Raw genomic sequence first — 15,453 nt, 5'->3', positions numbered from 1 at the left:
GTTCTATCTAAGTTAATTAAAATAAAAAAATAAAAAAATATAAAAAAAATAAAAAATAAATGTACATTAAAAGACAATCACCAGCGTGCTCTTCAACATCATAAACATCATGCTAACAAAATAATCATCGCTACGAACCTGTCGGAAAAATATACCCCACATCAATAATTTGTACATATAAAGCTCTTATATACAATATACTTTTTAATACACATTATTAATTTTGTCAAATTCATCCATTAAAGCATCTTTGAGCTTTCAAGAACCCTTTGCTTTCTCTTTCTTTAATATACAAAGATTTCCAAAAGCACATACACTTAAAAATAACTCACTAAAGAATCTTTCCCTTTGTTTGCTTAACCAAACTTATGTAAAGTATGTGGACATAACCCTGTTACACCCACTTAGAAAGTATAATAGAAGATAGATCATCCAATTAATTCCTACCAACTTTCTAAAGCATTGGTTCTTAGTGGAGAAGTAAGTAAATCACCCACTAATGGAAGTTAGAATCAATGCTAAATGGCCACTATATGATCCTTTATGCCTTAAAAAAGATAACGTTGTCTCATAAGATCTTTGAATTAGTTGTTAATTTAATGTAAATTTATTTCCTATTTTTTCTTATTAGAGTGATTTTACAATATGATAAGGAGCAGATTCACAAAATTGAATTTTATGATGATGAATCAGGCAATCAGCAGTTACTTCCAATTATAAAGATGTAAAGGTCTAACAGGTTGGTAGGCCTTTGGTAGGAATTATTAAAGCAAGAACATTGATGTTGATTAATAATTAAATGTTCTTAAACAGGTGCCAAGGTGGGTGTGATAATGAATAATTAAGTAACTAAGATGATACAATGATCACAAGTTTAGCTTGCTAAATTCCTATACCATGATAATATATAAAGGGAGTTATTTAAGTAGACTATTTAACTGAATGCTTTAGCAATTATCTCACAGGGCAATGCTTTTCTGAATAAAGTAGCCAGAGATATCATTCACATAATGCTTATTTGTTTATTTAATAGAATGAAAAATTCAAGCACATTAAAACACAAACCCTAACTCACCAATCAAACACAACCTATATGGCATATCACAAAAGGGCATTAATTGTCTAAGTAGTTGTACACTAGCGAGGTAATTGAACCTGATGCCGAATATAGAGTATATAATCAAAGAAAAATAAATTTTTGATCCTATGAACTGAGTGGGCTTTGGTTATGTACAGATGATACAAATGTGAACGATAACAAGAGTTTCATATGAATGCAGTTTATGATGATTCACTGTCAGGGATATTGTTTTTCAGAGTTCTTGAAAGTTGAAGCTACCATAAGCAACTGAGAGACAGCAGTTTTATGCTCTTTATACTTGAGAACAGGTAAAAGCTTGGGGCTGTACCTTGTAAGCTTCTGTGCATGCTAGCATGTTATCTCTTTAATACTTATTTGCCGAAGTGTGGTTCCCAACTGAGACAAAGTTAAGGACTGAAAATCATTGCAAGTGAGATTTACAAAGCAAAAAATGACCATAGAAAGTTAGAAACTATGGTGGTAGCTTCATAAATTGAAACTGTTATACGTATCTCAGTTGGCAAAACAGCAAAAAGTATAAGATCTGTCAGATATTAAACTTAAACTGAACTTCAGAAATGAGCGGATAGATTACATTGGTAGCTATACAAGGTGTAGCTTTCTGCAGGCTTGATAAAGGGGCATCAAGTGCACTTAGGAGGATTTGCACACTTATAAACAGCAGAAGCGGGCTGCTTATATGTTGGTATGCTCTTGGGATCCACGAGTCTGACCTCGCCAGGGCCAAATGAGAGATCCATGTGTCTGTCCAAAAAAGTAACAGAGATCACAGTAAGTTTATAATCATAGTCATTTTCAAAAGGATAAAAGTCCAGTGGCTACAATCATTGCCACATTTAGAGACAAAATACAGTGTGTTTGAGAGTACATTATTCAAGGGAAACATTGAGATATTCAAGATCAGGAAGTAGACTACTGTCGAACATAAACACACAGAAAACCTAATAGTCAAGAAAAATTCATTACTTTGCTTAAATGGCAGAAAAAAGGTCATAAATAGTTTGTAAATATTGTGAAATCCTGGATTACAATATAGTAAACAGTTAGCTGTTTAACATTTAATGGGGAAAACAAGCAACCGACCACTAAAAGAGACATTATTGGAGATATAATCAAGTGTGGACAAATGTGCATAGCCTCAATAAAGGTGATGGAAAAAGCTAATTGCTGTTTTTAATCTATCTGATGTGAAGGTGGTTACAGACAAGCCAGGGGATAGTTTTGAACTCATTGGATTAGAGAGTAACCCAGAAAGGAAATCCAAACTGAATAAGATTTCAGTGAAGCCAGAAAATTAGAGTTAAAAATGGGGGAAAAAAAAATCTAAGTTCCATTTTTTCGAGACATGCTCATGATGTTCTAATGCTGGAATTCTTCTATGCTTAATGCAGTACCCAGCCAATGGTGATCTCATAATTAATTGAAATGTGAATAAAGGTTGATAAGAGCAAGCACTAAATAGTAACGGAAAAATGTTTATCAAGGAGTACTTGAAATAGGAAGTATTGCTAGCGAACATTGGTAGAAGTCAGAAGCATGTATAAAGAAAATATAAAGTGGGCAGATGATTTAGCTAGAAGTTGTGATATATTATTAGGTGAAGAAGTTAGGATATTTGCAGCAACTTTACCTACGTAAATCAAGCCCAGTTAAGCCAGCTTGTAGAATTGTTAAATTGTCTGAATCTGGTGAGACAATAATTATAGTATCTCCGAAGTACTGAGTTTCTAGTATAGACATAAGCTGTGTCACTCGGACAAACACATCTGCTACACTCTCATTTGGTGTCCCATCCCCAAAAGCAGGTGGCTTGTTGTTTGGAGAAATCTTATCAGATTTATATACCTGCACCAATATCTTTAGATAAGAATCACAAAAAGGAACAAGAAACTCAAGAATTTATCAGATGAATTATTGTACAACATGGGATGTGAAGTCAAAGTCACAATTACCACCACAATCAACAACACCTTTTCACTTACATATCAACTTATGGGCCCATCTATTCAATATGACTGTCACAACATACTCTAAAAGCACAAATTTTCAATTTAAGGCATGGTATTTCGCAGTCTAATTCTTATCCGGGCATATATACATATATATCCACAACCATTTTGATTTCCTCAATTGTTATCACTAGATAAATTATTTCCTAACTTTCACTTTATCCTGGAATAGATCCAAATTCCAAATTAAATGAGATTAAAAAAATGATTATAATGTATAGCAATACATGTAGATGCTAAATTATAGAAAAAAATGAATACTTCAAAGTATAAAACTTTTCATTTCAATATTCAGTGAAGACTTGGACTCCAGATCCCATTAACCAAGAGTTTCAATCATAATGCATTAACTTTAAGCCCTAGAATTGGTAGAAATTAAATCCACATTTCTAATCTTATAAGGCATAAAGAAAAATGTATGCATTACAAAGTTTGAATAGATGTTCAACAATTATTGATCATGAAGCAAACTGCACAGGCTTTTTAATCTACTTCATGGATAAATGAAAAAACTTTCAACACAACTTTCTTCTAACTTCCCAGCAAGGCTTACTATTTGGCAACAATAACATGGCATTGCAAATGACATTGGTTGAAATTTGAGATCATTCCACCTTAGCAAAAAGGCACTTTATTTTGGTAAGCGAATGCCTTTTACCTACACAAAACCAGAAGTGGGAGGGTTCTTGTGTGCATGCAAGAACATGGATTAAATCTTTAAATAGCATCTGCCTGCAAGATCATTGTGTTTCCTTAATGGGGATACACTAATTTGTGATACAATTGTTTCCAATCCATCATTTGCTTTTTTGTCACTAGTTTAACAACAACAACAAAGAAAATAAAACCAAAAAAATCATATTCAAATGAATAATCTCTCTCTCAAATTATACCTCAGCAATTGAATCTAAGCTCTTTCCCTCAAAGGCGCCCAAACCACGTGCATCCAGAAAGCTGTATTCTGGAACTATCCGGCTGCAATGTAGAATAGAAAAAATAGTTCCTATCTACAACAAAATGAAATTTAAGCTCAAATACTACAGAATCATTCACAGAAATCTCCTCCGAATGTTGCTATAAAAAGAAGTTGTAAAGATAAAAAACAAATTTAACTAATGAAATCAATCTGTCAAATTACTTCTCATTATAACCATTCAATTCAGTCAAAATTGAATCAATTGCATGATTTCTCAAAATTCACATTCGAAACAAACTACTATACGGAGAAGCAATAGCACCTTCGATCGACTCCATTGAGAGAGGCAATGATCTCAGCGGCCTGGTACGACCTCTGAGTGATGGAGGGCCAAATCCAGCAGCCACCGTCACAAGCGCCCATGCGCTGGAGCTCTAGCGCCGACTTCGCACTCTGGAGAGCACCCTCCGCCGAGAGCCCACTGTCCACGGACGTCTTAGAGACGGGGTTGGTGTTCAACACCCCCAGCTTCTCATACTCCGATTCCCCTGCTCGCACTAAGTAGTACCGGTTGATGAGCCGGGAAGGGGGCATCTGGATGAGGCCACGAGCGTGAACATGAGTGGCATTGGGGTGGAATAGGAGGAAAATTGGGGCAGCCATGGAGAGAAGGAGGCGCCGACGCCGCCGCCGGAGATGAGGAGGGTGGAGCGGTGGCGAGGATGGCACGGTGAACATGATTTTTTTTTCAAATGGTGGGAATGGCTTGTGTTGCCACGTATGAAAGAAGATAAAGGACAGTTTTGCAAATAAAACCCTATATATATCTATATTTATTGAGGGTGAGTCATCGTACTAAGGTGTTGTTTGGTTACCAGTATTTCAAATTACAGTGTAAGTCAAATTACATGTAATTGAAATTACTGTATTTTCACTTACATCATGGTTGTTTGGTTGCCTGTAAATGAAAATACTGCATTTTCTTTTCAAGTGTTTGGTTTGATGTAAATTGTGGGTTATAATCACCATGTAAAGTAAGTGGTGAGATTACCCCTATTTTCAAAATTTTTATAATTTTTAATTTTCTTTAATATTTCATTTAAAATCTGTTTTATTTATTTAAATTAATGTATTTTATTTATTTAAATGGATTTAAGTTAATGAATTTTATTTATTTAAATTTTATTTAATTTTTTTAAATTAGTTATTCAATATACTTGAATTGAACTTACTAATACAACCATTATCACTTGAGCATACTCGAAATTGAATCTAAAATTTCTCAAGTCATCTAAATTCAACAAACTCAAATTCAATAAAGTCAACAAATCATATTCAATAATTTAACATGTTCATAAAACAAGATATAAAGTTAATAAATCATATTCAATAATTCAACATGTTCATCAAACAAGTTTGAGACTTAACAACCTAAATTTAACAATCAACACCATTAAATTCTCAACATATTCATAAAGCATAACATAGTTCAACAACTCCAAACAAAAACAACATGGAAAATAATAAATGTCCATAAACTTAAAAACACACAAAATAAGTAAATCATAAGAGTAGACGATCTCGAACGGATGCATGGATATGTGTACCATCATGCGCTCCTATGCAATCCTATTTATTAATGGACAAAAATATTACGTATTGCATATAAGTATGTGAGCCATATAGTAGAGCAATTCAATATTTTTTTACCTTAAAATATGGCATAAACCTTGGATCATGTAATAACTGAACTAGTAGTTGTGCGGGGTGGTTGGATAAATTCACCTCGAAGCTCTCCTATGGCATATAATACATGTTTAAAATAGCGACTGATAGTTTCACCAGAACGTAAAAAATTTACTCCAATCACCCTATTCCTCACATTATGACCAAGAATGTGAAGAAACATTGCTACTTGCTCTTCCACGCTTATATGTAGGGTGTTGCACAACAATCCTTTTGACTTCAATAAATCACATAATCCAAAAAATACAACCCTCTTCATCCTTAGCATTGCTATACTAGCGTCCTCAGATCCATGTGTTATTCTTGAAACATAGTTTGTACGTTGTTGATCCCTATTATAATACGGCTCTCGTGGCAAATTCAATCCTCTTCTCCTATTGTACCACCTTAATGCTATAATTGCAACAATGGTAGCGGCGGCAAGTACAACGCTTTCGTCACCAAATTGATTGTCCATTAATAATCGATTTTTAGATATTAACTACAAACCAATGACAATTTATATTGTAAAACATATATATATATATATATATATATATATATATATATATATATATATATATATATATATATATATATGTTTTAGGGTAAGATGAAAAGAATAGGGGATGATGAATGTATTCTATATTCTATTCATACTATATAATTATTATAACAAAATTATAATTAATCTATTTTTATAAAAAAAAAATTAATTCATACTAGAAGCAGAACTGAAGCACCCACATCTAAAATAAAGTTAAAAAAAAATGCTTCTTTCTATCATTCAAATGTGAATTTCAGTAATAAAAGGAAAAACATCTAAAATGTCATATAAAACAGTGAACAGTTCACATCAATTGTGCTGCCCATTGAACCTAGTTTACTAAAAAAAAGAAAAAGAAGAAGATCATGATCCAAGAACAAGATTAGAAGATGATAGAATATTTAATATGAAAGGAAATCTTAAATAACTAAATAGTGGTTAACATGCAAGAATATAATTTGGCAAGCTTTTTAAATAACATTCTAACTTTTATTTACATTTATGAGGACCAAGAATGTCTTATGTTTTGTCCCCAGAATTAATTGATTTTATGCATCCAAGAAACAAGTTTCAATAATGGTCTTCCTAAGCAAAGATAGCAAAGTGCCAAACTGATTTTTCCTCGGTCAAGCATCACATAACAATTCCTACAACTTTCTATGTATATGTATGTATTATAGTTACTTGAGTTTTTATTATACTCTTTTTAGTTTGCAAATTCATTTTTTACTTGATTTGTTGACTTCTATTGCTTTGGAACTTTTCATGGCCTGCAGGAACTTATTAATTATTTTACATACAAAGCTTCAAGGACTGTACTTCATCAGCTTTATGAAATGAATCCGTCAAATTATAGATGGTTTTATAAGTAAGTTCATGCAAATTTGATGGTAAGCTTTTTTTTTTAAAATTTCTTTGAAAGATTTCTGTTGTAGTGTAGTAGCTGAATTATTTATTTATTTATTTATTTTACTTGTTTCTATGTAGTTTTTTGGCAACAAACAAAGCCAATGATGGTAAGCGTTTTCTGCGTCAACTTGGGAAGGTAATTCTCTCAACTTCATAAGTTGCTATCTGTATGTGTGCACTTGTTGACCAATATACCCTTAAAACTTCTCTGTTTTTATAAAGATTCGTCTTTCGTATATAGGCTCCTTTTAGTTTGCAAAAATTTTGTATTTTTCTTGCATAAATCCTGCATTCCTACAAATTTTACTGTCATGAAAAACTAGATTTTCTGGTATTCAGATACATAATCTGTTCTTCAAAATTATCTATTTTATACCGATTCTTCTGAACTTGCTAATTCATTGTATGTAGTTTATTTTCCTTCGTTTAAATTCAAAATTCCTGCAGATTCTGTCTTGCAAATTAGCACTAGTTACATTTTTACACGCTAAGTACAGGAAAGAAAATAGACTTTCTTGCAAATTAGTACTAGCTCCTTGTTATTTGCTGCTGAATGCATAAATGAATGAAAATCTAATGATGAAAACAGCCAAATAATCATGCAAATCCCAAAATAAGCTATTCATTGTGCCAGTAAAATTGTCAAAATAGAATCTTTATTCGAAAGAGTTCCACATGACATGAACAATGGAAAATAAGAAAAACCTGGGAGAAACCTGGGAGCAAAATCAGAAGCTCTGTCGGGGTCGTTGAGCGAATGAGCCTCGAAGATGGTGGCGTGCAAGTTCCCGTGCAGCAAGATATGAACGACGTTGCCGTCTCTGCTGTGATTGAAGCCGAAGAGGAGATGAAAAACGCTGGTGTCTCTGCAGCGATTGAAGCCAAAGAGGAGAAGAACGGCGCTGAAGGAGAAAGGTAGATCTGGGTAGAGCTTGTAAAGAAATGCAGAAGCTGTTGGGAAAGAGGGGTGACTTTTAAGAAAAAAAAATATTAAAACAAATGCTGCATTTGGACTTACGGCCAATTTGGCCATAAGTCCAAATGCAGGGAAACAACCCTTTTTATGTAAATTAAATCACCACATGTATGCTTTCACAGTCAACCAAACAACCCATGTTAGCATTTTACCTGTAAATCAAATTACATCACACCCACTTACGGGCAACCAAACAGCCCCTAAAATGCAATCGTGTAACCAATTTCCTCCAAAGAGCACTAAAAATGGCTCATAAACCTTAAATGTTTGTCATCGGTGATTATTAGAGGAATTCCATGGAACCTTACAATCTCTCAAAGATGCACGGTAGCAACATAAGAAGCATCTACAGCCTTATACCATTGAACAAAGTAAGCCATCTTAGAAAATCGATCCACCACTACCACGATTGAATTTTACTTTCTAAGTTCTAGGCAGCTTCCCTACAAAATCCATGCTAACATTTTGCCATGGAGCTTGAGGTAGTTTAAGTGAGGTGCATAAACCTATATTATGAGAGTGACTCTTAGCCATGTAACAAACGGTACACTTCTGAACATATCCCATCACATGGTTCCCATGTTTAGCCAATAGAATTTTTCTTTGATGATAGCAAGTGTCTTGTTCCAGTCAAACTGTCCTCCAAGGTTGTTGTCATGAGCCTCCATGAGAATAGCGTCCTTTAAATAACTTTGAGAAATATACAAGCAATTTCCCTTGAAGAGATAACCATCTTGCAAAAAAGCTGCTTGCATGGGCCCTTTGAACATTTTTCCCAAAGAGCACCAACGAAAGAATCACCCTTGTATAGCTCCTTTAAAATTTCAAACCCAACAACACTCACTTGTAAAGTGGGCAGCAATATGTGTCTCTTACTCAATATATTAACAACCTGCTTTTGGGATCTTGCTTATGCTTAATAACGAAGCTATAAGCCTATAGAAACTCTAGCCCATAGGGCATGTCGACTATTCAACTTTTTCTATCCACTTATAAACTCATGATTTGAAAATAGAACAAATGGTTTTTGAAGGAGATAGTGACTCTAATGATCCAAAGCACTAATAATGGTAGAGAACTCCTTGTCATAAGTAGAATAATTCTTGTGAGAATCACTTAACCTCTTGCAGAAAAATACAATAGGTCTTTTCTCCTAACTTAGAACAACTCCAATGCCAACATTAGAAGCATTGCACTCCACCTTGAAAAGCTTCTCAAAATTAGGAAATGAAAGAACTGATGCATCTATCACCTTTTTCTGAATAAGTTCAAAACTTTCATGTGTTTCTTCATTACACTTGTATGCACCTCCTTTCAGACATTTAATAATAGGCATGATGATGGTACTAAATCCCTTGATGAACCACCAATAGATAGAAACAAGCCCATGGAAACTTCTTATATCATGGATAAACTTTTGTTGTGGGCAACTTAGAATTGCTTCTAGCTTACTTTTATCCATCTTCAACCCGTCTTTAGACACCACATAGCCTAAGAACACAAGGCTATTAGAAAAAAAAATACACACTTCTTCATATTTCCATAAAGCTCTTGCTCCTACAAAGTTCTATAAATTTGATAAAGGTGATAGTAGTGTTGCTCCTTATCTTTGCTATACACCAAGATATCATCGAAGTAGACAACAACAAATTTCCCAATGAAAGGCTTTAAGGCATCGTTCATAAAACACATAAAGGTATGAGGTGCATTTGAAAGGCCAAAGAGAATGACAAGCCATTTATAGAGATCATCCCTTGTTTTAAAAGCCATCTTCCATTCATCTCCTTCTCTTATGCAGATTTGATGATAACCACTTTGAAGATCAATTCAAGAGAAAATAATAGCACCATGTAATTGATCCAAGGGATTATCTAAGTGAGGTATTAGATAGCAGTAACTAACGGTGATTTTGTTAACAACTCAACTATCAACATACATATGCTATGCCCTATCCTTCTTCGAAAAAAGTTAGGCAGGGATAATACAAGGACTCTTGGTTTCCTTAACAAAGTTTTTAGCCATCAACTCTTAGACTGATTGCTACAACTCTTCATGCTCCCTTGGACTCATTCTATAGACTGCCTTATTAGGAATACTAGAACTAGGAATGAAGTTAATGCAATGTTGAAAACTCAAGGTGGAAGACTTGTTCGAATTTCTTCAGGAACCACATTTGAAAACTCTTGAAGAAGCGATTGCACAATAATAAGATGATCATGTTGCTCTTTATTAGCTTCACACATTAGATGAAAATTCCCTTTTTTTAATGCTTTTCAATTCCTTCAAAATTTCAAATTTAGAGAACAAAACATTTCTTTTCTCTTTCAAAGGTTTAGGGCAGCCCTTTGATCTAGTCGGGGCCAATACAATCTTAACACCATCCTTGACAAAACTATAATTATTCTTGCAACCATCATGCATAGTTTTTTATCATATTGCCATGGCCTACCCAAAAAAAAATGACAAGCATCCATTGGCACAACATCACATAGAATTTCATCTCTATATCTTTCACTAATTGAAAACTAAACAAGGCATCTTTTACTAACCTTGTTTCCTTCTTTTTTCCAACCAAGTGAGGCCATAAGGGAGTGGATGATTCTTTGTTTTTAGCTCCAATTTCTCCCCCAGATCAGTAGAACCCTCATTTTCACAATGGCCTCCATCAATAATTACATCACAAACTTTCTCATGAGAGTTGCACCTTGTGAGGAAGATACTATGACGTAAGTCACGTAACCAATCATTTTCTTCCATGCATTGCTCATTCAATCTTTGACAACATAAGAAGCTCCCTTTCATCTAGATAAACTACCCCTCAATTTGAGAACACTCAACCTCATCATCAATGGATCCCTCTTCAATTTCTTCTTCGATAAGAGAGATAATTTATTGATTTGGGCAATTTGATGCAACATGGCCATGTCCATGGCACTTGAAGCACATTATAGAACTTGTGTTAGAAGAACCTTGCTTCTTAGGACCTTTAGGCTAATTCATTGGCCTAGCACTAAAAGGCTTTGCATTTTTAGGAGCCTTAGAAGTTGAGGAATTTCTATTGCAAAAAAAAACATACTTTGCCTTGAGGATGAAAACCGATAACACGAGCCTTTCTTTGTTGCTTCTTAACTCTCATAGCAAGTTTACAAACATTTGCGTAAGCCCAATAAGGTAGCAATTGCACTAGATTGCCTATTTCAGCCCTTAGACCTTCAAGATAGACAGCGATGGTTTGCTCTTCAAGTTGTTCCACATTTCATTTGATCATTAAGTAGTTAAATTATGTTGTATGATCTTCAATTGATGACTTCTTCTATTTTAAAATATGAAACTTTAACTAGGCATCTTGATTATAGCATTTTGGTAAAACCTTTTCTTAAGTTCCCTTTTCATCTTCTCCCAAGAGTGAATGGGTTACCTTTCTTCTTGAGCTCTTTATTTCTTTAAATTTTCCAACCATAACCCAGCATATTTATACAACTTTAAAGCAATAGGTTTCACCTTCTGATTATCATAAACTTCCTTGAAATCAAAGACTCTCTCAGCTGTGTGAAACCAATCAATAAAGTCATGTTACATAAGCCCTTCAAACTTTGAAATATCAACCTTGATATCAATTTCCTGCCTATAGTTCACACAAGGTTGATTACAGTTGCTAGGACCACCACTTTCTTCAGAAATAGGAGAGTAATAGAAGGGATTATATTCTTGAATGTCATCTTTTTCTTTATCTTCTTGCACATCATCTTGTAATTGTTCTTCCAAGGGAAGCTGCAAGAGTTCAAGCTATTCTTGAAGCTGCCACTCTTGTTTTTGTAGCTTTGCTATTTCAACATCACGAATGCGTCCTTCATGAGCAGCTGGAGTCACCACAACGTTATATGTGCGGTGATGACGACTAGCCATTCATACCTAAGCTCTTATGCTACTTGATGTGGAGTTTAAACAGGGGTAGGAAAGAAAAACAAGCCTGCTTTGGGGATGAAACTGCAAGGAGACAAATATCCATCACCATTTGGCGTCATCAAATGGAAACACAATTCAACAGCTACATAATCTCATAATCCTCCAAAGGAATCAGAATGAAGTAATTCATCACTCAATGGTAGAGAAAAACCCCCAAAGAGATACAAAACCAAGGAGGGAGAAGAGAGAGTAGACACTCTATTTAGAAAGATTACTTAATGTCCTTACAGCCATACAACTAGCTATTTAAAACATCCATAAATATTTGGATCCCAAAACAAGAGTAAAGACAGTCAACTAGGACATATTATAAGTTAATTAGAGACTTAATAGGACTTAGTACTAAACCTGAGTAATGTAACTAGGGAAATTTAGCAAATTAGCTAGCTTGATAACTCTCCACTCAAACACTAATATTTTTTCTCAAAAAACTCCGATTAAGGAAGGGTTTGTGGCATTGGAAACTAGACACCAAGAGCTTTTCAACTGTATATAGCACAACTTCTTTTGGCAACTTGATCAGTACAGGTTTTGGTTGCAATTCCCTCTAAAGCTAAGAGGTTGCCATAATCTTACTCTTCTACATATAAATACCCAGTATTTGGGTTTAAATGTCTTTATCTTATAGGAAGAGGTTTTCACTAAAGATGGTTGTGATTGATAAGGACTAATTTCACCTATGAAATGTAAGTGCACTTGTCGATCAAGTACTATAGGGTGCTAAAATCAAGGTTATCGATCAACGAGGAACTAGAGAATACTAATACTAAATGTCAAGTCGTCAATTGGCCTAAACAAAATTGTGGGTGTTAAATATAAAATAGAAACTAAGAATTAGAGCATAAATAAAATTATAGCAAGTCAAGCATGTAAGAAGGGTGTTCGAGCATAAACTTCCCTTAGGGTTTGATTGAGTCCAGAACAATATTGCACAAGATTTTACAATACAGTTGAACTAAGAGAGTTCCTAAATCATATTGTCTATTTTCTTGAAGCAAACAATAACTAATCCCATACAATATTGATACAGACTACCCTAAGACTACATTACACTCGGTGAACTCTATATACAAAATACATGAATTCAATGAGTAGTCAATCTCTCTCTCAAAGTTATTGACCCTAATCCCATATAAAGCTAGTTTGGAATCTCTTTCTAATACTCTCTCTACAATTGCATTACAATTGGAATTCTATGTCAACTCACTTGGAAGAATCACGAGGAGAGAAATCTCAATTTTGAAGTGCCCTATTTCTAGGCGAACTAGTGATTCCTTCAATTACGATACGCTTATATTAGGTGGGTCTTTCAATTCGTCACACAAGGATATCAATCATGAACTCACAGCTTTTGTTGCAATAAAATTCCAGGCAAATAATGACAAACAATTGAATTCAATATCAACATATTGCAATAGATCAATCGATACACGTTTCATAGTCTACAACTAATGTCATCAAAAAGTAAATCGTAAGTTCTATTAATGCCCAAACACCAAGAAGTTTAGTTCTCCATTAGAAGAGAGCAATCATACAATCCAATCAATGCGAAGAAAGTAAATTAAAGTATTAAAACTCCCTCCACTCAATGGCTCCAAAGATGCCTTATACTGTGGATGAAGCTCTCCAAGCCACTAGATTGCTGGAGAAAGGCCTCAGATTCTTTCTCCTCTCTTTCTTTTGCTCAGCTTCCAAAAGTCCCCCCAAAAACCCTCAGTAAAATCTATACTCAACCCCTTACAGGCAACTTACGGCGTTATGAACAATGCTATGAGAAGCTGGAGATGATGGGTCTGCGCCTTACTGGCATCTTACAGGCGTAAGCTCCACTTGTAAGGTCTTTTGTGTCAGTATTATGATCTAGCTTACGACCGTAAGTGCTAGACTTTTAACTTCTCTGGATGGTTCCTATGACCTCCCTTACGGGCATATGTACTCCATGTAAACTCTTCTGAATGAACCTTATGCCCCGTTTACAGATGTAAGCCATGCTCGTAAGGTTTTTTTTGTCTCGCATTTGTGCTCTTTTTTATGGGCATAAGTATATCTGTAAGGTTCTCTGAATGCGGCTTACAACTGTAAGTGGTAGCCGTAAGGGAACCATAAGGTGTTCTATCTGGAATGTTCCCTTGTTCTTGATGTTAAGAGACCTCTTTTTCTTCCTTGTTTTGGTTCGACATTGCTTATTCCAGCTCCCTCCTACTCATGATGCTTTGCGTGTGACATGGAATCAATTTTTACACTATGTTAAGCATTATCTTCCAAATAAATGTCACAATACATGCCAATTAAGTGTATGAAATAATATAAAAATATGTTCAATTGTGCATTTATCAGTGGTTCGAAGGGATATGTGAATAGAGAGTCTAAATCTTAGGTGGCTCTTTTTACCTCTAATATAATTAAAGAAAATAGTAGTGAATTGCAGTATGTTCTCTCTTTTGCTTTCAATGACCAGAGGTTTGTTCAATTTCACTCATCATAAGTGAAGAAGGAAAAGTAAGATGGTTGAATGTTTTTGTAGTTTGTGTATATGGTTGCAACCTAGATTGGAAACATTATCACCATTTGCGATGCTAGATGGAAAAACACATGGCTTAATGTAGGTTTTGTGTATTAATTGAAATCTTTTCTCACTCCAATTTAGTGATGAGTTTGGTTGTGATCAATAGCTTAGAGATGGTCTTTAGTACTTTTGATAGCCACCCTTTTATATTAAAGAAATGATGTCCTAGGATCTGTTTTGATGTATCTACAATATGCTCAATTCTAGTTTGTATTCAGCTCCCAGGTTTACTTTGGGAGTTTTGGACAAATGAGATGTCGAGTAGGTTTAGGAGTATTTGTGGAAAGCCTCTGTATTGTGACAAATGCACCATTTCAAGGATGAAGTTGGGTTGTGCTAGGAAATTAGTTGATATGGAGGTTAAATGTGATTTCCTTGAATCTATTACATTACAAGATGAAAATGGGAATATACTCCACCAACATGCAGCTAATGAGTGGAGACCTAAAGTCTGTTCCACTTGGAGAAAACTAGGATATTCAAGGCAATATTATAGAGTTGGAAGAATTGAGAAGCAAGATTAGAAGGAAAAGGAGAAAAAGATGCAGGATAAGGATGAAGAGTGTGCTAAGGAGGAAGAAGCATGTTTGGATAGAAAGGAAAAGAAGTTGCAGGATGAGGGAAAAGTGTGTGCTAAGGAGGTTATCTCTCATATTGTTTCTACTAGTGCCATTTTCTGGTTCTGATATGCAAGATGCTTTGACTACTACTATGAGACCGTAGGAATAGGCCATTTT

At 34.6% G+C, this 15,453-nt stretch overlaps 1 protein-coding gene across 3 annotated transcripts; it reads right to left on the bottom strand.

Annotated features, from left to right (window-relative positions):
• Positions 1-9: 9 nt before the first annotated feature.
• On the bottom strand, positions 10-4,792 carry LOC120258049. 3 transcript variants are annotated; one of them, XR_005535943.1, is made up of 6 exons: positions 4,350-4,792; positions 4,005-4,086; positions 2,733-2,947; positions 1,677-1,846; positions 1,410-1,477; positions 10-138 (listed from the first exon to the last, which is right to left on the bottom strand). XR_005535943.1 is itself a non-coding variant. In XM_039265390.1 (5 exons), the coding sequence occupies exons 1-4, from the start codon at positions 4,763-4,765 to the stop codon at positions 1,726-1,728; spliced, it is 834 nt and encodes a 277-aa protein (XP_039121324.1). In that variant the 5' UTR covers positions 4,766-4,792; the 3' UTR covers positions 1,100-1,477; positions 1,677-1,725. The 3 variants fall into 3 exon arrangements, 2 of the variants coding, with proteins under 2 accessions (XP_039121324.1, XP_039121323.1); XM_039265390.1 differs by lacking the exon at positions 10-138 and having other exon boundaries at positions 1,100-1,477; XM_039265389.1 differs by lacking the exons at positions 10-138; positions 1,410-1,477 and having other exon boundaries at positions 1,567-1,846.
• Between the last annotated feature and the right edge of the window lie 10,661 nt (positions 4,793-15,453).

The sequence above is a fragment of the Dioscorea cayenensis genome, chromosome 4 (genome assembly GCF_009730915.1).
Source record: "Dioscorea cayenensis subsp. rotundata cultivar TDr96_F1 chromosome 4, TDr96_F1_v2_PseudoChromosome.rev07_lg8_w22 25.fasta, whole genome shotgun sequence".
In the NCBI taxonomy this organism is placed as follows: Eukaryota; Viridiplantae; Streptophyta; class Magnoliopsida; order Dioscoreales; family Dioscoreaceae; genus Dioscorea; species Dioscorea cayenensis.
The sequence above is the reverse complement of the archived record's forward strand: the minus strand, read 5'-3'. Positions and strand labels throughout refer to the sequence as shown.

Bases quoted from the DNA above. Each gene is read 5' to 3' on its own strand.
- LOC120258049 (XM_039265390.1), bottom strand. From the start codon at position 4,765: ATGTTCACCGTGCCATCCTCGCCACCGCTCCACCCTCCTCATCTCCGG. The intron at 2,948-4,004 runs GTATAATTTGAG...ATATTGGTGCAG, and splicing joins GCTTAGATTCAATTGCTGAG to GTATATAAATCTGATAAGAT. The intron at 1,847-2,732 runs GTAAAGTTGCTG...TTTTTTGGACAG, and splicing joins ACTGGGCTTGATTTACGTAG to ACACATGGATCTCTCATTTG.